The 25,878-nt window shown below is 42.2% G+C and overlaps 2 protein-coding genes across 3 annotated transcripts in view; one reads left to right on the top strand and one right to left on the bottom strand.

The window, feature by feature from the left end:
- The window catches only part of scube3 (signal peptide, CUB domain, EGF-like 3), a 66,934-nt gene extending 44,746 nt beyond the window's left edge, over positions 1 to 22,188 (top strand). The window contains exons 7-23 of one of the 2 annotated variants that reach the window (XM_031844554.1): positions 1,009 to 1,056; positions 5,295 to 5,411; positions 6,972 to 7,094; positions 11,102 to 11,218; positions 14,876 to 14,998; positions 15,149 to 15,265; positions 15,362 to 15,457; positions 15,594 to 15,710; positions 16,218 to 16,379; positions 16,613 to 16,816; positions 17,171 to 17,332; positions 17,432 to 17,599; positions 17,704 to 17,865; positions 17,951 to 18,148; positions 18,269 to 18,421; positions 19,037 to 19,116; positions 19,400 to 22,188. In XM_031844554.1, the coding sequence (XP_031700414.1) occupies positions 1,009 to 1,056; positions 5,295 to 5,411; positions 6,972 to 7,094; positions 11,102 to 11,218; positions 14,876 to 14,998; positions 15,149 to 15,265; positions 15,362 to 15,457; positions 15,594 to 15,710; positions 16,218 to 16,379; positions 16,613 to 16,816; positions 17,171 to 17,332; positions 17,432 to 17,599; positions 17,704 to 17,865; positions 17,951 to 18,148; positions 18,269 to 18,421; positions 19,037 to 19,116; positions 19,400 to 19,552 (2,300 nt within the window). In that variant the 3' untranslated portion in view covers positions 19,553 to 22,188. The remainder of the gene's footprint in view (positions 1 to 1,008; positions 1,057 to 5,294; positions 5,412 to 6,971; positions 7,095 to 11,101; positions 11,219 to 14,875; positions 14,999 to 15,148; positions 15,266 to 15,361; positions 15,458 to 15,593; positions 15,711 to 16,217; positions 16,380 to 16,612; positions 16,817 to 17,170; positions 17,333 to 17,431; positions 17,600 to 17,703; positions 17,866 to 17,950; positions 18,149 to 18,268; positions 18,422 to 19,036; positions 19,117 to 19,399) is intronic. The other variant, XM_031844555.1, reaches the window with a different exon arrangement.
- A 2-nt stretch (positions 22,189 to 22,190) lies between these two features.
- On the bottom strand, positions 22,191 to 25,796 carry LOC116381971 (complement receptor type 1-like). The gene is made up of 9 exons (XM_031844556.1): positions 25,669 to 25,796; positions 25,511 to 25,584; positions 24,244 to 24,447; positions 23,956 to 24,147; positions 23,742 to 23,838; positions 23,066 to 23,139; positions 22,802 to 22,981; positions 22,519 to 22,695; positions 22,191 to 22,430 (listed from the first exon to the last, which is right to left on the bottom strand). Exons 2-9 carry the CDS (start codon positions 25,557 to 25,559, stop codon positions 22,405 to 22,407), a joined length of 999 nt encoding a protein of 332 aa, XP_031700416.1. The 5' UTR covers positions 25,560 to 25,584; positions 25,669 to 25,796; the 3' UTR covers positions 22,191 to 22,404.
- Positions 25,797 to 25,878: the final 82 nt, after the last annotated feature.

Raw genomic sequence — 25,878 nt, 5'->3', positions numbered from 1 at the left:
CTGTCATAAACAATTTGTTGGTTGGAAAATAATCACTGCTGTTTGCTCAGTTGTTACCAGTAAGAGGCTGTCTTTTTATTTTATTTTTTATTTTAATTTTTCAACAACATAATGTCATTCTCTCATTATCGCCTCCTGTGGATGTAAATGGCCATTAACGTTTGTTTAATTCAGGAGAGATGACCCCCTCTCATCCATGCTATCCACCTTTTTCCTAGCCCTATGATATCTTGCATGAATTATGTGTGCATTTTCTTTTTTGTTGGAACTTTTCGAGAAATGAATAATGTGGGAACAACCTGTCAAACGGGATAATGTGATAATACCTTTACCTAAGTAAGTAAGTTAGCTTAGCTTAAGCTAAAGTGGTATGGTGATCAGAAGCAAGTTATGCTGTTTGCAAAGAAGACAAATCCAAAACGGCTTACTTGTCTGCTACTGTTATGATGAATAAGTCTGCTTTTAAATACACACGGTTCTGTTCCACCTCATTTAATAAAACGCTGCTGACTTTATTGCTGTGGAGGTATTGATACGCCTCAGAGCTATTCCGACTGTTCATCGATTCCCCGTCTGTAGCAGCATAATAAATACAATAGCTAAGTATTCTACTTTACATTATCAATGCTACTTCTTCAGGGCCTCCCCACATCCCTCTGTAGTACAAGGCAGAGGTATCATCACATTATCCCATTTAAGGTGTGGCAGGTTGAGTTCTCACCTAATGTATTTCCCTAAAATCTCCACACAAAAAAAGAAAAGAGGAACAACACCTGCAGCATAGCGCTAACTCTCACTGCCGCCTCTTCAATGACGGGAATAAATGGAAGTTGCGCTCATAATTCATTATGGGGAAAAGGTGGATATACTGTAAATTACATCGGATTAGTTCTTGTCACATGCTCATGATTTACGTAACGCACCGATGCTGCGTGGTTCAAGTGTACAGAGAACTAAAGTGGTGTTTTTACAATGTGTGCGTGTGTGTGGGTGTGCGCGTGCATGCAGGGGAGAGGAGTGTCCAGTCCCAGGCAGCCCCACAGCTGTTCCCCAATGGTAAATATGTGTTCCTCTGACTCCTCTCTCTGGGGGTCTGTGGGTGTGGGGAGTAGAGGAAGCCAACCTAGCAGGCACTGATCAGGCCCCTCCCCACAGGGGCATCATCCTCCTGACCCTTAACCTCTGACCCCCACTCCCCTACCTTCCTCTTTCTTCTGTGAATGCCCTCTCAATAACAGCCGCTGCCCGTGTCAAACCGCACCTTTTCAAAACACAGCTGCAAACAGGGAGTCTCTGAGCAGCAGTATGAATGTTATATAAAGGGATACAGATTCACTCTATCAAATGGAGAGATATGACAAATTCATCTTCCTACATTGGTACAGTTACTCAAGTATTGTACTTAAGCACAGTTTTGAGGTGCTTAAGTATTTCCTTTTTATGACACTTTATCTACTCCACTACAATTAAGAGAAAGATATTGTACTTTTCACCACACTACTTTTCTCTGATAGCTGTTGTAACTTTTCAGATAAAGACATTACATAAAAAACCTCAGATAAACTTATAAAATACATAATAAAAGATTAAATGAGTGGCTGCCAACCTTTCCGGCTAATGACCACTTACAAAAAAACTGTGGGGCCCTTGTCGCATTTCAGGTGTAATTTCAGGTGGCTTGTAATACTTCTGTACCTTGGTAGGACTTTGAATGCTGGACTATTTATCCACTGGTACATTTACCCTAAGTAGAGGATGAGAATATGTTTACAAGTACACGTAGCCTCTGTCAGAAGTCCAAATCAATTTAAATGTGATTGGCTATTAAGAGGCAGACCAAAGACTTTAGTGTTATTTGTGTTTTGATACGACTAAAATGAACGAAATTGAGCATGCACGGTTCTAAACGACTCAGCCGTGGTGTTCCTAACCTCCATCATCACGGCATATTAGCTTTTGTGAGGGAGCCAATAATGTGTTCATGATTGCTTCATAGAAAAGATAAAACACGGAATCCCTCTAAACTTGCTTTTTCATACACATGTAATCGTGTCTCCTAAAACAATCTATTGCAGGGACTGTGTGATATTTCAGTCCAGGTTCTTCTTCTATTTTGTTTTCAACAGTAATTTGTTTCACGACGATTGCAGTAAAATGAACAATGGAGCGAGTTTTGGGCAAAATAAAGAAGAGAAATAGTATCATTTTGAGCATATCACAAATGAGCTGTGTTTTAATAGCTATGGCAAAGATGCCAAGAGATATGAACTCCTGAATCTACGACGATGTATCAAACCTCGATACTTCAAAGAGATTTACGATTTAATTATACAATGTAAGAGACTGAGGGAGGAGGCTTGTTCTCAGAGGAGTAGCCTGCTCAAGGTAAGATGCAAAACAATAGTGTTTTAAGTTACTAGTTGTTACTACTGTGTGTACATTGAGTTCCCCTTAATGCCACAATATAACAGTCTGACCTATTTCAATATGTTGTGTCCCAGTTTCTGTTTTTTTTTCTTCTCTCAGAAATAGAAACATTAGGAGCAAGAGACATATTTTGCATCTTCCTTTATTAGTTTCTTACTGAGACCAACTTTGTGTTTTGCTTTCACAGTTGCACCCCTAGAGAACATCAACAAACTGCTCTCAGTGGTTTATTTTCTTATTGTGTGGTTCATGTTTTTGAGGGAGCATTCACCTCAGAAATTCAGACGGCTTTTTGTCTAACAACTGCACCTTCTGGGAAACTTTACTCTAACTGCATGTCTGCTGTTTGGTCAAGAAAACAGTGTTTTTTCTCTTTTAAAAAACAAGATCTTTTCCACCAAAGCCATATATTCTCGGGGATCAACACCCAGAGAACCTCTGCCTTGTGTCTTTTTGCAAATGCTGTCCACTCACTCGTTGACTTATGTTGTTTGCGGCCGTCATAAATGGCTGATGACAAGTTGTTTGTAAACAGTCCTTATGTAAGTCAAGAAGTGCTGCAGCAAGAACTCTTGTGGCTTCCTGTTCAGAGATTATGTACACTGTCTGAACCCGTCTGTATGAAACATACACTGTGGAGGCTCAGCATTAGACCAAACACCCTACACGTCATATTGCCGAATATTTACAAAAGTCTGCCCACTGTTAGTGTAATTGCGGGTCCCAACCCGGTGCACTGTAGATGTGGCTGGTGTGAATCCAAAACACACAAACCCACACACATAATGTCAGGAATATTTCTTTGCTCTCTTAACACATGGTCATTACAGTTTGGTGAGATGGCTGGCTGACTAAGCGTTTTGGAGGCATGTCCTGACACCGTCTTATCGTCTCGTCTGCCAACTGTCTCCGCTCACACTTTGCAATTATGTGAACCCACAGTGCTATCAAGCCTGGCTCGGGACGGAGGTATTGACTGGAAGCAGTAATGTCAGTCACACAGCCATATCTATGCAAAGTTTGCTAACATTGGCCTGCAAAAGCTACTGGTCGTACCACAGACCGTAAAACTGCTGAATGTGTTGAATCTAGAAATAAAATGCACTTTACTCGTTCTGATCAAACACTCCTATAAAGTGTGTCATTTCAGGTTGAAACCATTTGACAGCTATAGTAGAGGTTCACTTTTAAACCTTTGGAAAATGTTTTAACCAGAGAAAAAAAGGCAAATAGTTTAAGTTAGTTGATAGTTATGTCTCGTATGAATCATGACAACACTTACCAAATGCATTCAGACTGCATCGACAAAGGGAAGCGCCGGCCAGGAGTTGAAACCAACCGAAAACACACACAGAAGGTTTAAGAACAGTGTGACGAATGCAGCTAATGGCCATGTAAGCTAAGACGAGCCGCCTCTCATATTGTTTGCAATGTTCACTTAGTCCATTCCAGGTTGAAGTCATTTTTCATGAAGTGATCATGAACTTTATTTACTATTAAATACTTCATTTAATATTTACTTACCCTGGTACAGTACATTAATGCATCATGTTCCGCCTTCAGCAACAACATCCACTTAACTGTTTTGAACTGTTGTCTATGAAACAACTATAAAACTTAAAATGACATCACTGTAAGCACTTGTTTTGCGTTGATGCATAATTCCAGTCCACGGTTTAGTTTTTTTAATTTAGAGAAAGAGCTTTGCAAAGTTTCATGATGGCTGCTGCAGGCAGTGCAGTTTTAGATTTAAGTGAAGAGGATTAGGTGTTTCCCCAAAGGGATCCTCGTTCGCTATAAAAAAAATAAACCAGTGCAGCTGCATTCCCTATTTAGTGCCACATGTGAGCTGCCATCTCCCTGCTAGTGAGACGTCTTCGACTGGCCCAGCTGGGCTGGTAACTTTTTTTTTTAAAAGCGCTGCCAGCCAGCATCCTACAACCCATTACAGAGATGAGATGTCCTGTGAGGATGACCAGTTGCCTTACAGCAAGTTAAAATGATGTTCCAAGTCGCAAAAGGCTTTTTTAAATTAGTTGTTTTTTTTGTTCTGAAGTGTGTGAGGCTTTCTATAAAGCTGCCAGAAACTATTAAGGCACACACCGGTCTCCTTTATGTGAGAACACATTTATCCTGTGCTGTTGCTTAAAAGGAAAGTCTCAGTGAAATGTGTCCCCGTCTGGAGAAGAGACCTCAGCTATCCTGTCTTGACTGACTACCTCCCTTTTTTTTTTTTTTTCAAAGCGGTCTTGCCAACACGGGGACAAGGTAGCTGAAATTGCTTTTTTTTATCCCCAAAATGCCTGGAAGGTTTTGTCAAAAACCAGGAAAAAGTGGCAGTTTTGTCGCATCTGTCTTGAAGTCAAACCTCTGCCCTCATGATGGAGGGAGGACAGATGCCCTGCAGTACAAAGGACTCTTGGAGGTCGTAATGCCATTTGAACAAAGAAAAGCAAACATGCACACACACACACACACACACTTTATACATAGAGAAAATGTGTGAGACCCTTTATTTGGCTGTGTTTGATCTCATATTTCCCAATGACTGTCCCCTTTCATTATTCACAAGCATCTTCTCAGTTCCTTTACTCTTAATCTCATCCAGCTGCTGCATTTCTTTTCTCTTTTCTGGTTTCCTTCTTCCCTCCTGTTTTCTACTGACCGTCTGCTCTGCTTCTTATTGTTTTGGCTCCTGTTGGACACTAAAAAAATAATGCGGAGTACAATAGCGTGCCTTCAAATTGTTGCAATAATACCATTATGCATATTTGCTGTTCTGATGGGGAGAAATAAGTAGGTCAAGATGGCATCTATGGTGTATTTCTCAATGGGGGTTTGTCTGACTGCGAGTTGTTTCCCTGCAGAGACCTGTGCGGTGAACAATGGTGGCTGTGATAGCACATGTCACGATTCAGTGACGGGAGTCCGCTGCAGCTGTCCTGTTGGCTTCACTCTGCAGCCAGACCGCAAGAGCTGCAAAGGTAAAGCATCACCGTGTCTCACCACACCTGTCCAGCTGTCACCAACTTATTCTCCCGCTTGTCGTGTTGCCACGTCGGAGCTTCTTTGTCCACCTGAAGCTCACAGGAATTATCAATTCACTTACTTTTCCTACCCGCTAGTTGGAGTTTCTCTTTATAAACTACATTATCATTGTTTTGCACCCACAGGTGCTCTGTTCAACGTCTGTATCCTTACTGGTGCCACCAAACTTTCACCTCTTTTTTGCTTTTCAGCTGCATATTTTGAGTAATATTTTGTGATGCAACAAATCCGCAACTCAAGCATCCTGTTGCAACATTTTTTTAATACTATGTATAATAGAATTGACTCCAAACTTAAGGGTAGAATTAAGAATTATATTAGGAGACTATGAAAAAAAAAAAAAAAAAGGCACTATTGACTGTCAGAGAGTTGGATGACTTTAGAGAGAGTGAGGACAATCTGAGTTTCGGGAACACCCGGGAGAGGAATCTGTCAGCCATGTACGGCTCGTAATGTTACGCTAACAACTCTGATAAAAGTACATATTATATTAGTTTGGTTTTAGACGCAATAAGAAGAAAACAAACCTAGGCAGCTCTGGCACAAGAAAACGGGGACTTCTGTAGAACAGAGACAAAGATGGAGCAAGGAAGGGATTGTTTTATTCCTTTTCAGATGCATTTATTTCAACCAGATGAGGAAGACTCCCTCAAGAGATGGACGCCTCATTTGTGACGATGATTCGGAATTAATCAGAGCCGCTGCCAAACTTGCCAAGACAGAGCACCATCAAAAGCGAGGATGAACACATGATAAATTGATTGGGTATTGGAAATGAAGAGCAGAGTAACCGGAGGGAGACGGACAACGATGATTTCGAGTTCTCTAGTGCTTTGCTGTGTGAGAGCTGCGTCCCATTGCAGCCACAGACAAACTGGTTTTAGCCCTTCTGGGGGCCAGTAAGGAAATCCCTGAAGCTTATTTCCAGTTTCCGCAAGACTGTCACGGACGTATTCATCCTATTTTGGAATAGTTCTGCACCATTAGCCTTTTGTTCTTTTATCTCGTCCTCGCTGTTCAGATTTAACAACTTTTCATGAACTCCTGTTAAAGCTTCTATAATCATCAGTATATTTTTATATCAACAATGGATCACATGGCTACGACTCTGCAGATCCCCTCAACTTTATGGAGCTTGAAAAACACACTGTACATTTCCGGCCCAGCACCAAATGGCGGACAGAGATAGCGACCAGCTGCTCAACATTGTGGAGCATTTAGCAGATATTTTTCTCAGGAGTTGGTGGAGATTAAAAACGGTGCTAAAAGAAAGTAAATATTGGACTTGCATTCATCAGGTGGACAGAAACACAACTCCAAATGAATGATATTGTTGCTTTGTAACTGCTGGATGTGTAGATGGGTCGTTAGCGGTTTGCTAAAAAGAAAAATATGTCCGTGTTCTGTTCACAGCTTGTTTCCACTTACCCCCAAAAACCAAGTCTTTTGTGATGTGTGATTTGGTGTATCCCCTGTTGGTGATTTTCTGTTCACAGACATCGATGAGTGCCGTCTCAACAATGGGGGGTGTGATCACGTGTGCCGAAACACAGTCGGCAGCTTTGAGTGCAGCTGCAAGAAAGGCTACAAGCTGCTGACCAATGAGAGAACTTGTCAAGGTAGGTCGCCCTTTTTGAACCACTTTTTACCAACACTATTTTCTGTAGACGCATACCCGAAACCAACCTCAACACTTTCTGTCTTAAACATAGTGATGTCCTCCAAATAGCACAAACATATGCTCCCTCCAGCATGCAGAGAAGCCAAACCAGGCCTCTCTGACTTGTTTGTCTGTTATATTTGGTGGTAGCCATCTCAGCTCAGCAGGAGCTGGGAGGACGAGCTGCAGAACTAATAAAGAGTCTGCCATGGCGGAACACAGGTGTGGGGAATTAGTGCTCCAACTCTTAAACCTCTGGTTCTTGGATGAATCAAGCCATGACAGAACCATCTGGTGAGAGAAGACAGGCAGGCTAGGACTGTGGTGCCGAGCTCAGCCTCTCTCCGAGTGGAAAAACAGATGACACGCTATTTTTTTGATTCTTTTTTCTTTATTGATGTGGTCGATCAATATCCAGCCTGGTACACATCAATGTCATGCCATGGGTCTAGAAGTGCTGCACTGAATCACACCACTCTCTTCCCAGTACACAAACATCTTATATGTTCAATGAAAAGAAGACACTGTGTCACTGGGCTTTGCAGCCACTTTCTTGTCACTTCAAATCTATTTTTGGTGGGACGCCTTGCTCTCAGTATTCAGAGCAGAACAATGCAAAGTTTATTTTGCCATAATAGCGCAGATGACTGAGAAAATGTGGTAGGAATGTAAATCTCAGTTTGTTTTCCGTGGCACCATGCCTTAACCCACTCCGTCATGTGCTGTTTGGGTGCACACGGGCAACTTGGGAACAGTGTTGTCCTTGTTTGCTGCTGTGTGTTTTGTCTGGAGTGAAGGGTTGTGATAAAGCTCACCTCTTGTTGAGTGAGGTGTTGCCAGGCTCACACACACTCCACACTACTGTCTGCCTCTTATCCTCTCCACTCATTCCTTTCATTTTTCTCACCCCTGGAACGAGAGACAGGCAAAATAAAAACGGAGTGCCTCTCAATAGAACTTCATCTTAATGATTTATCCCCTGATTCTGGGGGGTTTGCCCCTGATGTTGGTATTAGACTATGTGATTAAAGGGGCACTCCGTGGATTTAGTATTGCACTTCCATAAAGTCGGGGGATTCACAGGAGACGGATTGGAAAAAAGAAAAGTCAAAATCAGAGCAGCAGGGGCCGAGCTATCCTGACTTTTAGTCGTTATTCTGGAAAGCTTTACAAACAAGGATGATTATGGTATTAAAGGATATTGACGTGAGTTGGAAAACGAAAATCTACTCACTAACTTTTAATACTTTCTACAATAATTTCCAGTTGTATTGTAAATCCCTGAAAAGTATGAATAAAACATCCGCAAAGACAAGCAGCGATGTGTAAAACTGTACAAATTTATACAGCCTGACTGTACTAACCTTTAATTCAACTGTATTTTAGTGTCTTTTATAAGACCATCCCTCCCAGTTTATAACGCAGGATTTAAAAAAAATGGAAGCTCAATTCAAGACGACCCTTTTCTCATAGTTGACGAAACTCCTCCAGAGCCACAAATGTGTGGAGTGCCCCTTTTATACACATAAAATAACCCCACCATGCATCTATTATGAGCATAAACTGGCAGATTAAGAAAATGAAGGGTGACCTGCAGCAAATGGTACAGTACTGCAGTTTTGTTTAATAAGGGCTCGGTGGTGTGTCGTGGCTTTCTGTGACACTTAAATAGACGTTCGCTGTCTCCACGAGGTGTTGAGATGTGTAAACTGAACTCTGGGTTTATCTTGGTTTAAACAGTCATGGTGTTTCCCTGCTGTCAGTCGACCATGGCCCATGAATCAGGATGGGGCATGTCTGCTTGAGCCTCTGTCAGCATTCCTCCTCCCTCAACAATCTCCTTCTCGCTCCTAATCCACATGAGGGCACTCGGGGAGATGCTCATCAGATGCCATGTTTTCTCCAGAAGGAACATTTTGATAGAGCTCTTATCTGTTCCGTATAAACAACAGTGACCTTCTCTTAGTTCCAGTCAACCTCATTTGCCTCCTCAGAATGTAGTATTGAGCATAAGGGTGGAGGTTAAAGTGAGGCGCTGAGTCCTGACACACAGATCTGTGCTCTGCAGTGAGTGGGCAGATTAATAGAGGGCAAAGAGAGGAAATAATTGATGGGAGCTGTGGTCTGTTATTTCTGTTCACATCTCTCTATGTTGCCCTGCACGTACATGCACATCACCTCATGATGCAGTCTCGCCAACCCGCTGCATACTTCACTGTAGCTGCCTGATAAATAAGGGTTGTACTGTAGGAGTCCCAGATGTCTTCACACATCTCCTCTGTGGCGCAGCACAACACAAGACGATATCATGATAAGTTGCAGATCGACTTCTGGCGTCACGTACTGCAACATTTTTTTGAGGGTAAACTTGAGTCACCGCGCCCAGAGGGGTTTTTTGACTCTTCACTTAAAAAGTGTGCTGAGCAAAGTTTACGCTCAATACGCCAATAACAATCACTTTTGCAATGCCTCATCCAGCGCGTGCAAACCCATGCTGCTCTCATCTACCACTGCTGTCATGAGTCTCCAGGGGCCACCAGAGGGGAAGAACAGCGGGGACTGAACGAGAAACGTTATTCAGCTTTGTGATAACCTTTGACTCTCACATATAGAACCAGTGCATCAGGTTCTGAAAGATCATTTAGATGTTCAACCTAAAAAAAATATTTTTTTCTGCAAAAGTGGATTATTTTTAATGGTTTTTAATGAGGTAGAGTTGAGTCATCAATTAATAACTTTTTTCAACCTGCGGATCTCCTACAAAGCTGCTCTCACAGCATGCTTGACATATATTATTAACCTCGATGACTGTCTTCACTGGTCTGCACCGACTTTAGCTTGTATACATGAAGGAATATGCCCAGTGTGAATATGTGAATATTTTGTGCAATTCCATGCAAGATTTGTGCATGTCTGTCTTTATCCGTCTGTCTTTTTGGTTTCTTCAAGGTAACCCATTATTTAACCGAACTCCTGTAATTGTTGTGAAATACCTGCGTCAACTGTTTAATGGCGGCTGGCGCTGCCTCATAACTCGGAGGAGGTTCAGATAATGTGGATGAAAGCAGGTTCTTCATGGGAAAATCCTGGGAACCTTTTGTTAAATTAGTCAATTACAGTAGGCATCCAGCGAAGTTGTAGCACATCCCGCATTGTCTCCCACCATGTGCTGCCTGGGCTTGACTTAGATTTTTGCTGACATTAAAGGAAACCTTGATCGTAATAATACCAAATATCATCCGCCTCCTGTAGCTTCATGCATCAATCTGTCTGGTCTTTGAGCCTGTGACATTTTAAGCGACTTATCAGGATGCATGTGTAAGAGAGCAGAGAATCTCAAAAAGATAGGACTGGGTGAAAGGCTGAAAGACATTACTGGCAGGAAGGAAGGAGATGTTGCTGTGTGTATTTGCAGGTTTGACGAGGCTGTGTGGGTCAGAAGGACCAAAGACGGTAAAAGCAGACATCTTCCTATCTGCATCTGACATATTTCTTTAAATACTGCAATGATCACTGTTTTTTTTGTAAATGATTTTAAACACATGAAATCCATATGTCCTCAGAACCAACGAAAGAGACGTCACATTATGTGGATTCTAACAACACTGGGTGATTTATGGTATGGTTAAGAGGAGAAAGGGGAAGGTGATTGGCAGGTTTTATGAGCGGAGAATACGGCACTTCAGCTCCTATTATCAAGCAGAGAGCAGACGTTCTTTTGACTCCTGCTGTGGTCGCTTGTTATTTCAAAGATACTTCGAAAAGTCCATTTCAGAACATCAAAATGGAAAACCGAATGACAGCAGGAGGTCAACCACTTTACCTGGCACCAAACACAAGATGTCTTGCTTTCAAAGGATGCTTTTTTTGTGTTGCAACATGTGTTTTGACCCATTACAATTCATGACAAAAGATGAAAACATTTTTTTGAGAGGTTTGTAACAGTATGTCTTTCTATCTATGCAGACATCGATGAGTGCTCTTTTGATCGCACCTGTGACCACTTCTGCATCAACTCTGCCGGCAGTTTCCAGTGCCTCTGTCATAAAGGCCACATCCTCTACGGCCTGGCGCACTGTGGGGGTGAGCCAGCACGCCTTGTCTCTTGATGTAAATCTCTCCTATCCATTGCTCTTCCTCTGCATCCTACACCTCTTTGCACAGTAACCCTTTATTTGTCCAATATTTTGGTTTATGTCCAAATGCCAAATGTCTCAACTGTATTTTGTGTTTAGTGCTAATTAGCATGCTACCGTATATACATAACAAAATACCTGCTCCAACATCAGCATGTTAGCATGCTGGGTTTAGCATGTAGCTCAAAGCACTGTTGGGCCTAAGTACAGTCTCAGAGCCATTAGCCTGGCTGTAGGTTCTTATTCTTGTTACATAATGTGAAAGTCAACGTCATTGAACAACTAGAAAGGTAATCCATCAAAGTGAACATTTGGTTCAATAAAGGTTATTCCAATATCTGACAATGTTGAGTTGCCTTCCTAACAGCAAGCCGTTCACACAACATTATGGTTTTCAAAGATTCTGTTTATTTTTATTGTTCATCTTTTCACCCCGTGACTCTGCATGTCACAGCTTCCTTAAAATAGAACCATTAAGATGTTTGAATGTAGATTTTTAAATTGATTTAAAATGAGCGCGAACAGGTGGCGGTAAAATGAATCTAAGAACTTTTGCTGCACTTGGCAGTAACGTGAAGTGTTGGCGATTTGTGCTGTAGTTACATGAAGGTGGAGGTGGAGTATGACTGTGTTCATTAAACATTAGCAGGTACCTACAGTACTCTGGTGTGGAACAGATAGCAGAAACAGCCTTTGGTGTCAGAAGGAGGTGTGTGGGGGGGCGTCAGATCTGCCTTGCAGGCAACAAGCGGCCCGCCAGAGCACATCGGGGTGTTGCGGCGGCCCTTTGATGGAGTGTGTATCACCAGTAAGAATCTGCTGCTGTCTCCAGCACCTCAGGGCCTCACAGTAGTTCTGGGAGAGACGGAGAGAGACGGCATATGCACTTGAAATACATAGCTTTGCAGTGATTTGTTCTTTTTTTTTTTTTTGTGTGTGTGTGTGTGTCTGTAGTTTGACAGGTCGACTGATCAGGAATGTTGCAACAGAATGTAGAATAAGCAATGAGACCAGAGAGCATTAACGTGTAGATGTATGATATCATGAGGTCTGCACAAACACAACAGTGTAGTCAGTTACACCCTCAAAGAGTAAGAAATAGGACCATCTTTATGCAACGTGCCGAATTGAGGACCAGTGCATGTTTTACCGCTATTTCTCCCCATGTTTCCTGTCTATATTTTGACTAATAAAGGTAAAAAGGCTTACTATGCAACAGCCAAATTCAATATAATTTTATTTATATAGCCCAATTTCACAAATTTGCCTCAGAGGGCTTTACAATCTGTACAACGAAGGGCATCCTCTGCCCTTGGACCCTCCCATCGGATAAGGGGTTTAAGGGGTTGAAAAAAAAAATTGAAGACACTTCAGGGAGAGCAACAGATGAGGGATGCATCTCCCAGGACAGACAGAAAGTGCAAGAGATGTCATGTGGGCAGAATAAACAACTAAATAGATTTACAACATAGCAAATAAATATGACAGAAAGTATATATATTTATGAGAGTAGTAATATCAGAAATAATATAAAAATAATTACTAATAATAAAAACAGCTGTGGATATAATAGAATGATAATAATAGAAATATGACTAATAGTAGCCGTCTCACATGCTGGAAGTGGAACAGCTGTATTAAATACCTGCTTTTTGAAGCTCAAGTAATGCTCAGCTGAAACTCGGTCGAGTCGGAGAGATTGTCGTAATGCTGCTGTGCTGAGATGTCGTGTTCTGTCGCAAGGGGTTGCTTTTATCTCATCCACCCCTGTATATATGGTTGAATTACAGACACTGGCAGCTCTATTAGCTGACAATTCGGGTAATGAAAGTACCAGAATTCGATTTGTAGGGCTTTTGCTCACATGATGGACTGTGATCAGGCCACAGTGAGCTGCTGAATGGAGAGAAGACGGTCAGGCGTAAGTGACTCCCTATTCCATTGAGAGAGAAAGTGATGAATGATTTCCTCTCGCTTTTCATCGGCGCTGTCAGAACTGTTGGATAACCCCAGAGATTTATGGCGCTCCCTGTTGTACTTTTTCACTCCTGACCATAACCAAGGTTATGTTATTCCACATGTGGTTTATCAGCCGACGTGGAACTGCCAACAATCCAGAAAGCGGTGCTCAGTGTTTAACAATAGACTCACCCTAAACAAACCCAATTAGGTCAGTGACCTGCTGTCGAGCATTGTGCCGAGGCCTGTCAACATTCCTCCCAAGTGAGCGTATATCCAGCCATTCTCCCTCTCAGCTAGCAAAACAATCCGCTCATTTTTGCTGAACTGGTAGGAAAATAGTTGGACTGGAAGCAGTTGGGACTAAATACTTTGTAGTTCTTTTTTAATTTACCTCATTTGATCCAACCAGCATTGACCTCAACAGAAGGCTTTCTTCTGGTACTGACAAAATGTATGTTTACATGGATCTAAGAAAAAGCATGAATGTAATCCCCCTAAACCTCACAGTTTAAGTTGATATCTTATCTAGCTGTCCAGGTTGTGTTTAGGAAAATCCCTCTTGAATACTCGCACTACGATGTTTGGACTGGGAGTTTCTGATGTTGATGATTCAGCACACAAAAGTGATTAAAATTTGAGGACGGCAAGATTTCCGTGAACAAACCGTCACGAAATTCCTCTCAAATTCCACAAAGCCATTGTTGAGTCTAACTGTCAGTTTGTCTTTTTTTCTTTTCCTTCCCCGCTCATCTCATCTTCTGTAAGAGCACGCAAAGAAAAATACTTTGGAGAAAGGTCAGAATACATGTATTCGGTTACGTTTCAACTATGGGAAGAACAGAGAAGTCGAAAATAACGGTTGCTGGCAGATGAGTTGCGCTTCCATCAGATATTCATTAGAGCTCTTTGTCCTTTAAATTGAGTGCTTTGATGCAGAGGATAAGCAGCGCACCTCTCACTGCGTTTCCAAGCAGCTCTGGCAACACATTGCTGTTGATGAAGTCATCATCCTCTTCAGGCTGACTAATTGAATAACAAAAGAAAGAGCATTTATATATCAGCAGGCCCGATCGTCAATCACTGCCATCATCTCCGTCTCTTTCCCGGTGTCTCCGACGCTTGTCCCGCAGCCTGCCGCATCCTCAGCTCTGCCTGCTGGACTCATTTTCTGTCTGCCGTCAATGGCAGCCAGCCTGCATCTGTATCCCGGATGCTTTTAGTGGTTTTTAGCTCAGCGTGTGTTTGCAATTTACTGCTCACCACAATTCTTCCACGCTCGAGAGGAAAGAAGTTTTGAACATGAAGTTGAATGTGGCAACACAGAAACGAAGAAGGACTTCTGTTTACATGCAAACACATTCATCTTGCTAGAATGTGACTCTCTGACGGGATGAAGTGACCTGACCTCTCAGGAACTCCACATTCACAGCTGTGCTGGTTCTTGATGGGCCAGCTTTGCTTTTGCTTTACTCAACAAAATTGACTCCAGATCTTTTTTTTAACTGGCCACATTGTTTCTCAGGGTTTCTGATTTTATGATGAAGAACCTTTTTCCTCCTTTTAAAGTAGGTGTGTACAATTTGTCCTGGTGACACTTACGTGTGTCCACTAAAAGTCTTTATGTAAACATATTTATTCACAGATATCGATGAGTGCAGCATAAACCATGGAGGTTGTAAATTTGGCTGCGTCAACACTCTGGGGAGTTACGAGTGTACCTGTCCACCAGGGTACAAGCTGCACTGGAACAGGAAAGACTGTGTTGGTATGTAGCAGCACTGCCCCCCTGTGGTTCATTCACTGACTCGCACTCAAAGCACGTTCCTCGTACCAGTGCCTGCACATGTTTCTCTCACTCTCTCCGCTTTCTTTGCCTACAGTGTGTGATTCTCTGTGGGTCTTATTTTCCCCTCAGAGTTGATGAAATGTGCTGTTGGACTGGTGGCACCAAAGGCCACTCTGACCTGTAGCAAGACGGGCAAGAAAGAGAGCTGCTCTCTCACCTGTGCCTCGAAGGCTCACTATCTGGCAGGTATGTCACCCACAGTGAGCGTGCAATCACAAAACCGATGTCATTTTGAATTAAACATTCTCCAGACTTAATTTGTTTGCGTGTGACCTTTTGCAGAGTCTGATAACAGCTACTCAGTCAGTTGTGGTATCCCCATCTTCAGAGGGAAGTCCACTGCCAGGCTCAACTCCAGCAGTAGTCAGGGCTGCATAGGTTCGCTGCCCTCCAGATTCCTATAATCGAACCCTTTTTAACGACCTGTCAATCACAGGCAGTCTGTCTTTGCTGTGGCAGCAGTGTGATGTTGCCGTGTGCTGCCCCCTACCCACTGTGCTGTGTTTGTCTGTAGAGACTTTGGCCCCTCCGGTGAAGCAGACGGCTTCTTTCAAGATTAAAAACGCCAAATGTCACCTGCACCCGAAGCTGACCGGCAAGACGGAGGACAGAGGACGGACACTTGGACCAGGTCAGCGCTGCTGTGTAGATCTGCTATTATTCATGGACATTTAAAAGGGTATAAGGTATAATTAAGAGCTGAAACAATGAACAGAATATTTAAAATGGAAAATTAATTCATTGTTTTAATCATTTTTCAAGCAAAAATGCCAAACATTCACTGGTGCCAGTAAGATTTTGTTGTGTTTTTTTGTCACATACAATTATTATTATATACACTTGTTGGATAAAAGAAGCAATTTGGCTCTGGCAAATCACAATGTGCATTTTTCACAATTTTCTGACATTTTATAGACAAAGCAATTAGTCGATTAATGGAGAAAATAATTAGCATCTTTCAAAAAAAGATATACATATAAATAAGTTGTAGCACTTATGTAACTGCTAATGGTGTATCTGCTGCCTTTGAGTCATATTTTCCAAGAAATTATAGATCTCGACTCTCAAACATGAATCAACATGAATTATTATTTATTGATGTGCGATGGGGGGTTTGTTGATATCCTGTTGTTCACAGGAGGGGGGCAGCCCTGCAGCAACTGCCTGGTGACATTTGTCAACCTCAAATGTGACTCCTCAAAGAAAGCTAAAGGGCGACGCGCTCGCAACCCCGCTAACAAAGAGGTAACGCGTATTACGCTGGAGCTGGAAGCTGAGGTCAAACCGGGAGACACTACAGGTCAGTCATCTAGTTTAACACGATTTCTTTGCAGCAGTTACTGTCTGTTGACCTTGTGATGATTTTTATGGACATTTAAAAGGGTATAAGGTGGAATTAAGAGCTGAATTTATCGAGACAATAATCATCATATTAATCCTTACTGAAAGTGATCATTAGTTGCAGTCCAATACGATCAGGATCTGCTGTGTGCTTGTGACTAAAACAAATGTGTTTTATTGGACCATAAACAGGGAGTTGCAATCTCAGCTGCCTGAGACAGCGCATGGAGAAGCAGGTAAAGACGTATATCAAGGCTCTGAAGAAGTCCATCAACCAGGAGCGCTTCCTGATCCGAGTCGCTGGTTTGGAATATGAGGTGGCCCAGAAGCTTCCCCAGGCTACTCCCAGTCAGGAGAACTGTGGCCCGGGCTGGGAGAGGGACAGCGGACGATGTGGTAAGACTGGAGAGCTGGACTCAGGAGCCTTGGATGAGCTAATTTACTGTGATGTGATGTTGATGTCGTCTCGAGACATATGCTGTCATAACCTGCAATACAAGGTCTTGTGAGGTGAAGTAAACACTCCGTGTTGAATTTATTAGGTACACCTTTACACTGTAATGAAGTCAAATACAAGTGTTCAGCCATGAAGGCTGCTATTATAATGCCTATAATAATAATTTCAAGTTTCATGTTCGGAACAAGTGCATCAACCAAAAAAACTGTGTTCAAGGTTTGCATTTTTTTTTTTTTGCTGATTAAACTGACGCGAGTCCTCTCTGACCGGAGCCGTTGTGGATATTCTCTCAGTCAGATGCTTGTCGGGGTCTTACTACCATGGCGAGCAGGAGCGCTGTGTCCAGTGTCCACCTGGCACTTTCCAGGAGAAGGAGGGGCAGCTGGGCTGTGACCTCTGTCCCGGCAGTGAGGGCCACGGGCCTGTCGGGGCACGAAACATCTCCTCCTGTGCAGGTAGCCTAGTTCTTGTTTTCAATATTAAACATGTACTTCTGATAGTTATGTATTCCTACTTAGTAAAGCGTCTCTCCATGCTCTACTAATCAAATCCAGGCCAGTGTTCAACGGGGTCCTTCTCCAGCGATGGGTTCAAACCTTGTCAGGCGTGCCCTCAGGGCTCGTACCAACCAGATTTGGGGCGGACCCTGTGCTTCCCCTGTGGGGGAGGACTGGGCACCAAGCGGGAAGGTGCCAGCTCCTTCCATGATTGTGAAGTCAAAGGTCAGCTTGTGCCGTTTTTATGCAGTCAAAGAAGGAGAAAATACACTCAAATCATTTTGCAAAACCTTCCCCAATTAATATGTGTATTCATTTCTGCCCTGCAGTTCAGTGTTCTCCAGGTCATTACTACAACACCACAGTACACCGGTGTATCCGCTGCCCAGTGGGGACGTATCAGACAGAGTTTAGACAGAACTACTGTATTACGTGCCCTGGGAACACCACCACTGATTTTGATGGTGCCACAAGTGTCTCGCAGTGCAAGAGTGAGTATGAAAATTACTGTTTTATGTTTTTAGATTACTCAGATGTGAGCTGGAGCCGAATTAGTTTTGTTTTGTGTTCGTCTAGACAGGCAATGTGGTGGCGAGATGGGCGAATTCATGGGTTACATTGAGTCACCCAACTATCCCGGTAATTACCCTGCTAACGTCGAGTGTATTTGGAACATCAATCCGCCCAGCAAGCGCAAAATCCTAATTGTGGTGCCGGAGATTTTCCTGCCCTCGGAGGATGAGTGCGGAGATGTGCTGGTTATGAGGAAGAACTGTAAGTGTCTCTCGTTACGGTTAAAGTTTCAATAGAAGTCCAAGTTAGTATTGATACTGTATATCATTTGCACCATACAAACCCGATTAGTCACCATTGTTTTGTATGTGCCCCTACAAGGGTCGGCTACATCCATCACCACCTACGAGACATGCCAGACGTACGAGCGGCCCATTGCCTTCACAGCTCGCTCCAGACGTCTCTGGATTAACTTCAAGTCCAATGAGGCGAACAGCGCCAGAGGCTTTCAGATCCCCTATGTTACTTATGATGGTACGTAGCATTCTCATTCATTACACAAGCTGTGTATTTGCTATCTCTCTCTGCCTCTGGCCCCTTTTCATGCATAACGCTGGCGACAGACTGCTCATTTTCACGAATGCGATGGAGGGAATTTCTTCAAATTTGGCACAAACGTCCACTTGGACTTGAGTTATGGCCAACAACGTGCTTTGTGAGGTCACGGTGACATTTGTCTAACAAATTCTAATCAATTGAACCTCAAGAAATATTTATAATTTAATTATGACAATTTCATACAAATGTCTAATAGGATAACATGATGACGTGATGACATTTTGGACAGGCATGGACGTAAAATACAACCTGACTGGTTGGCAGATTGGTAATTCTAGCGATGACATAACATATTGTGACTTTGACATGTAAAGTGTTAAATACAAATAACCAAAATAAGGAATAATTTAGCAAAAATGGGCCAAAATCATCTACATTGTTAGACATACGACGAGGTGAGGGGAAATATGTTACTCCATACTTTCTAACTTCACTTACGGGACTTATCCGACCATTTCATTTAAAAAGTGTTTTCTCAGAATGTCATGTTGTGACTAGAAGTAATTGTGTCTTGTGTTTCTATAACTTCAGAGGACTATGAACAGCTCGTAGAGGACATAGTGCGAGATGGAAGACTGTATGCCTCAGAAAACCATCAAGAGATCCTCAAGGTGAGCAGATTTACTTCTTACTGCGTTTGTCCGGCTTCTTTTCTTGATGATACACAAGAGCACCTGTGAAAGGTGACTCGTAAAACAATAAGCTGTACCTAACAAACATATTAGTGCTCGCATGAGTCAGAAAATACCTGAAATGATTTGCTAATCTTTTCATATAGGTGTGTTATTTGTTTCTCAGCATTGTGCAATAGCTTCAAATGTTATTCAAAGGATTATTAAGGACGAAAATATGCATTTAAGTGTTGCGTTTACATCCGTCCGTTTGTCCCTACAGGATAAAAAACTGATTAAGACTCTTTTTGATGTGCTGGCTCACCCAAACAACTACTTTAAGTACACCACTCGGGAGTCCAACGAGATGCTTCCTCGCTCTTTCATACGCCTCATCAGCAGCAAAGTGTCCGCTTTCCTGCGACCATACAAGTAAAGCCCACACAGCTGCTGAAGCACGGGATTGTGGCCCACCCCCCTCCCCAGACCTCCCTCTCCACGCCATCCCGCAACTCTTACAGGACTTTAACAAACATACCAGTATGTTTACCCTCTCTTATTTTCCATAGGCTTTTGACAATAAACACTATGCAGACCTGAGAAATAATGAAAATTTGTGTTTTTAGGTTTTTTTTTGTCAATCTCCGCTCAGCACAGGTCTGCAATCCCGAGCTCAAGCATTTAGTGGGTACGTGTAGAGTATGTGAGTGGGTTTGGTTTCTGTTGTGCAATGAAACCACGAAAAGAAAACAATAGAAACGCCCTTTTCAGACAGTAGGAGTGACGTTTTGTGGGCGCGGTTTGAGCTTGATAGAGCTAGTTATTGTATTCGCTTAAATGAGTGGTCTGAGCTCCAACTCCTACCATTACGTATGACTGTAAGTGTTGTGTAACCCCTAGTTCCATCTTCAGTGTCTGTCTGCTGTCCTCGAGGAGGAGCGGCTGTTCAATTTTGTGTCGCAGCTACGTTCCGGGTCATTCAAAGCCTTACTATATTTGAGCTCTTAGAGCAGTTTCAAGGGTTTTACTGTTAAAACAGTCAATGTATTGTTCCGTCTGTCTCGACTGTACCAGCGTTTTCCAACCATCAGATCATTTGTTGCTCTTTTTGTTTTTAAGCCAACTTAAAGCAAATACACAAACAGGTGCTTTATCAGTCCAGGAACATAGTGGACATTATGGAGATGAATAACAAACTAATACTTGAGAGCCACAGAGAGGAGATAGTGTGACGTCTAGTGGAACATGTCTCAGAAAGAGCGCGAGAGAGAGAGAGAGAGAAATGTCTTTGAGGGACATTATGTTTGCTGCTGCTTTTAAAAGGTCACTTTAATTCTTCAATCTCATATTGTCTTTCTGATGTACTCTACACACCAATAGTCTCTAGGTTTAAAACTAAGGAAGCTCAGTGTCTGAAACACTTAGTTCTTACACAGTAAGTTGATAATGTCACATTGCCTGTCTGGACTACCAGTTTTATTGTGTTTTTATTTCAATCTTGTAAATAATGAAAAGAAATTAGACGAGGGTTGAATTCTTTGATCCTACGCAGGACCCCCAAAATTACTTTCTGCTCTTCATGTCCCACCCGTGTCAAATCCAAAGACACCCAGTACTCCCTTTGAAACACCCCACTTGCATTTAGTTCTGTCCCAATGAAGACAGCTCTTCCAAAGACCGCCCAAAAAGGACGGGTCACTTTGTCTTGTACACTAAATTTAGAGCCCGTCATCCTACTTAAGTGCAATGAATGAGAACACATCGTAAATTTTAATTACACCCTTTTGTGACGCCACAACAAAGCTTGTGAAATGTGATTTAGGCTGCATTCTTGTTGAGACTCATTTTATTAAATATTTATCAGTCACTATGGGCAGAAGATGTTTTAAGTTACAATGTGTAACTGCTCTTATTAAGAGAAATACAAAAACACTGTAAAGTCTGTCAAGAAATGTAATAAAAACGGAACATTTGGTGTGTAAAAAGAAAATGGTGATTTCAAAACAGCGACCAAAAGAGTCAAATTATTTTAAAATCTAACATGTTAGGATCTTCCAAGTAGATAAAGGAATTGCTTGACATTTTTGGGAAATCGAAATTGCCAAGAATCGTATGGAATTGAAACAACTCGTCTGGACAGATAGCGTAGCACAAATACTGCGACTACCAGCACCGCTAAAGCTCACTAATTACAAAATAGTTGTAACATTTTAATCAGTGGGGTGGGGGTTATGTGTTGCATTATTTTATGGCTAGGACATTACTGGAGCGTCTGAACTAGAAACCTCAGTGACTCCAGAAGGAAAGCAAGAAAGGGAATAAATATTTCTCACTATGTCTGGACTAGTCTTCAGTCCCACCATTCCTAAATCCTTAGCACCACCACTTCAGTCAAATTGGTAAAGATGACTGCACGATGATTATGATAATCCAACACCTTATCAAATTTAATTGAGTCAACGGTTCGGGGGGACCCATTTGTGTAAATAAAAATAATTGGTACAGGATATGAAGTGTACCATCTCAAACTCTATTAAGTAGGCTACCTAAATTTTAGGATGACAAAGGGATTTTGATGCTGGGCCAAGCCACGAAGAACTCACGTCAGGTTGAAATTCCTCTACAGGTCAATATGTCCGCGTACTACAGGCCAACGGGCAGCATCCCAGTGCGCTCCCTCGGCCCACATGCCCCAAAATTCCCCCTCCCACCAGAATCAGCTTCTTTCCTGCAACCTGATAAGTTTTGTTTTATTGTTAATTGTTGCCTTTTAACGAGAGTTTGCTATGATGTATCATAGAGTTGATAATGATATTTGCACTTGAATTGTTATTGCTCATGTAAAGAAATGTCTGGATTTTGTATTGTCTTTTTAAATGAATGGAATTGGTGTTCTTATTTTCTTGTAGCTTGTTTGTTCATGAAATGCTCACTCACCGTTTAGTCTATAGAGATGATACATAACATTATCAACTGTTAAGAAAAGAAGAAGCTATGTACAGAGGTGAATGACACAGGTTTGTACTTGTTACTTAGCCAAGACACTTATTGAAATAAACATACTGTACTTCAGCTTCATTTCAAACATATTTTAATGTCTGTATAATGAGTTTATACAAGTCTTATATGAGCCAGTAAGAAAATATATCACTATTGGTGTATTATTATGGACTTGTAGAAGGAAGACGTGACGCTTAGGAGACTAACATTTCAATCCTCCACTGACTGCTGGTCAACGGTTTAACCAGGTTGGATTGAAAACTGTAGTTTCACGTTTTAGCTAACTCATCAGCCCCTCCAGTTGTAACGACGTCCTGAAATAAAAATTGATCATAATTAATCAAAAGTGTTGTAAAACTAAGAATATGATGCAACTCGTACACAAAACGATTGATTACTTACGTGTACATGTAGGGAGGCCAGGTGACCATCGGCCATCACCACAGGTAACGGTGCTCGGGCCGGTCTTTGTGTAGCCCGGGATGCACTCTATTGATATCGTGTCCCTGTCTTGATACCGCTTGGATTGAGCTCCCGTCCAGTAGGCGTTTGGCACATTTGGATCTGGACATGTTATATCTGTGAGAAAACAGAACTCAATTTATATTCTAGTCATATCAAATAAGATAGTGACAGCTCTTTAAAAAAAATACATCTTTTTAACAACTTTATAAGTGTCAAGGACCTTTGCATGTAGGAGGAGGATCACTCCATGTCCCATCCTTGGTGCACCAAATGTTCCTTTGTCCAATAAGAGTTCCCACACGACAATGATAGCGAATCTCAGTCCTGTATGTGTAAGATGGCTCGTGAGGGCCCGTCATCTCTGCATTCGTCCCTCCTGGAGGCTCCACACAGACAACCGCTGGAAGAGATACAGTAGTGTCGGCACAGCTAAAGAGGACGGAAACTTAAAGGCCACATAAGAAATGATGCGAGATCACCACACCTTCACAGGCAGGAAGACGTCCGTCCCAGCCTTTATTCAGGCAGTTTCTGGTTGCCCGTCCTACAAGACGATGCCTAGTGAAAGAAATACATTTTTCAGCGAGTTTCAGAGATGGAGAATGCGAAATCTTTTAGTTAAAAAGAATAACACAAGTAGAACGGACCTTCCCTTTCAAATCAACAGCTGGATGGTCAATGTTTCATACATGTCAAGTCTCAGCGGCGGCCATTTTTATATATACCATAAAAGCAGGCCAACTTATTGTGTTTCTATGGTCAATGAACAGTACTGAGCACCGCACTTTTGAACTAATCAGATAACCACAGCAAATAGTTCAATGTCGGTACTCATTGTATTTCTATGAGTGTGCCATGAAGAACGGAGTAACATGGTACATCATAAAAAATATATATATAATATAGTATGTAAAAAAAAAAAACGTATTTAGGTATGTATGGTAGTTAATCCTTGGTATCATATGTAAAACAAAAAAAGAATAAACACATTTCCATGTGTACTGTGAACGTTGCAGCGGGCCAACTCATGTTTCTGTGGTCATTGCACAGTGCTGAGCGCTTTTGAACAAGTCAAATGACCAGCAAAGAGCTCAAAGTCTCTTCTACTCTGATTCCAGCTATATGATAGGACAGCAGTGCAGTATACGGATGTTCCTTACCCCTCATTGCACACAGCTGTAGCAGTGTCTCCAAACTCCACTCCAGTATAGGTAAACAGTCCGTTCAGAATCTCTCCTGCAGAGCCACATAACTTTCCTTTGGAGCGTGAAAAAGGTCAAGTTAAACGGGTAATACAGAAAAACATTAATAAATCTCTAAACTAGGACTGAGAAGGATCATAAAAAAAAAAAAAAAAACGTTAAAAGTTCTTACGTTCACATTTTAGCAGCAGCGGTGTCCACTTTCCCCCGACACACCTGCGATACCTGCTGCCGCCTGAGGCAACGTATCCGAAGTCACACACGTAATGGACTTTGTCACCACGAGCGAAAGAGGTCATCGTGAAGTACCGGTCAGCGAGGTTGGTGTTGGAGTCGCGGGTGGTGACTGGCACACCGCATCCTCCTGCTGAACAGACCAAAGGGTCAGTCTGGATGAACAAACGTGTCACCACTTCTTTTTTAATAAGCCACACAAGTGGTTAACAAAAAAAATACTCACTTTCTTTATCGGGTGAAGGCAGGCATCGAGGGGGCTGAGGTTGCCACAGGCCGCCCGGTCCACAAGTGATCTGCTGAGCTCCATCCAGCTGGAAACCCCGGCTGCAGGTGAAGGTGACGTAGTCTCCCACTCGGTATACAGAAACATCTCCGGTTCTGTCCACAGAGTTGGCCACTGCAGGGGTGGAGCAGGTGGCCTCTCCCTCTGAAGAGATTACAATTATTTTTCTCCAAATTGATGGCACTGTCTGATAAAGACAGTATCTGCACCTCACTATTCCTGCTATGCTTGGAGGGAAATGTATTAGTTAGATTAAGGCCTGGCCAGCAGATGGAATCCCAAAAAACATGGCTATTATATATGATGTTATGTGACTTATTTTCACAACTTTATTGCCATAATGGCAAACATGTTTAAATGAATTAAGGGGAGACAGCCGAGGTGAGTTTTCTGAAAAAAAAATGTAATATGTAAATCGGGTATTATCTTAAAAATAAATTCCAGAATAGAAATCTGAACATTGGGGAAATTTGTCCCTGCATTTGACCCATCCCTGTATCAGGGAGCAGTGGGCTGCCCATGACAGGCGGGGGTCAGTGTCTTGCTCAAGGACACTTCGACTCAGAACACGTCAACCCTCCGGTTACCAGACAACCCTCTTTTGTTGACATATTAGAGTCAAAAGTTTTAACAGTGGGAATTTTGGATATCTTTGCATTAGTCCATAAATCACAAAATACTATTATTCTCAATCAAATATTAGGAATACAAGTTCAATAAATCAGGCTATGAATGACATCTGGACAAACCTTCAGAATAAAGATAATTAAAGAGAAGTTTGGCTACTGAAGTGAAGATTTGTCGCGCAAAGAAATCAGCATGTAAAGATGTGTATTGTAATATTCCATACATTTTGCAAGACAATTCTGAACATTTTAACTAATAGATATTGCCACAAAACTTCCCAAGTTGATTACTTACACGAAGCAATTATTTTGTGTATGAGAAGTTCTGTTTAAATATGCAATTGAGGCATTATCTAACGCTAACTTTTGGTGAATTTAGGAGAAATCTAGAGACCACAGTGTCTCGCCTTAAGGAATTATACAGAAACACCTTAATTGTGCGTCACAGTCGTTACTCACCGTCAACACGACACCGTCCGCATTAGATCACCTCTTAAGGTGCAGCGACCACAGTGTGTAAAGAGTATCAATGGGTTTCAGATAACACGCCTATGATGATGCTCTAATGCTCGGTTGCTCACCTACACAAGACGGGAGTTCACCGGTCCAGCCAGACTTCTTGCATATCATGTAGTCGAATCCTTTCAGAGTGTATCTGTCGACATGGAGATAAACACGTCACAAAGTCAGAGGCTTATTCTAACAGAGTTTTAAGGATTTCCTTTGAGCTTCAACTTACCCCTCTTTGCATTTAGCATAAACTTTCGCCCCGACGAATGAATTCCCTTCATACTGAAACTCCCCGTTAGGTAGATCCCCGGCATTGCCACATGATTTCTCTGTCGGAAGAACGAGATTGTAGGTGCTCTTGAGGTTATCACTCACACTCACACTCTCTCTCTCACACACACACACACACACACACACACACACACACACACACACACAC

Source organism: Anarrhichthys ocellatus, unplaced genomic scaffold (assembly GCF_004355925.1).
Source record: "Anarrhichthys ocellatus isolate YVR2014 unplaced genomic scaffold, GSC_Weel_1.0 scaffold5, whole genome shotgun sequence".
NCBI lineage: Eukaryota > Metazoa > Chordata > Actinopteri > Perciformes > Anarhichadidae > Anarrhichthys > Anarrhichthys ocellatus.
Note: the sequence above shows the minus strand (reverse complement) of the source record. Positions and strands in the feature narration are given on the sequence as shown.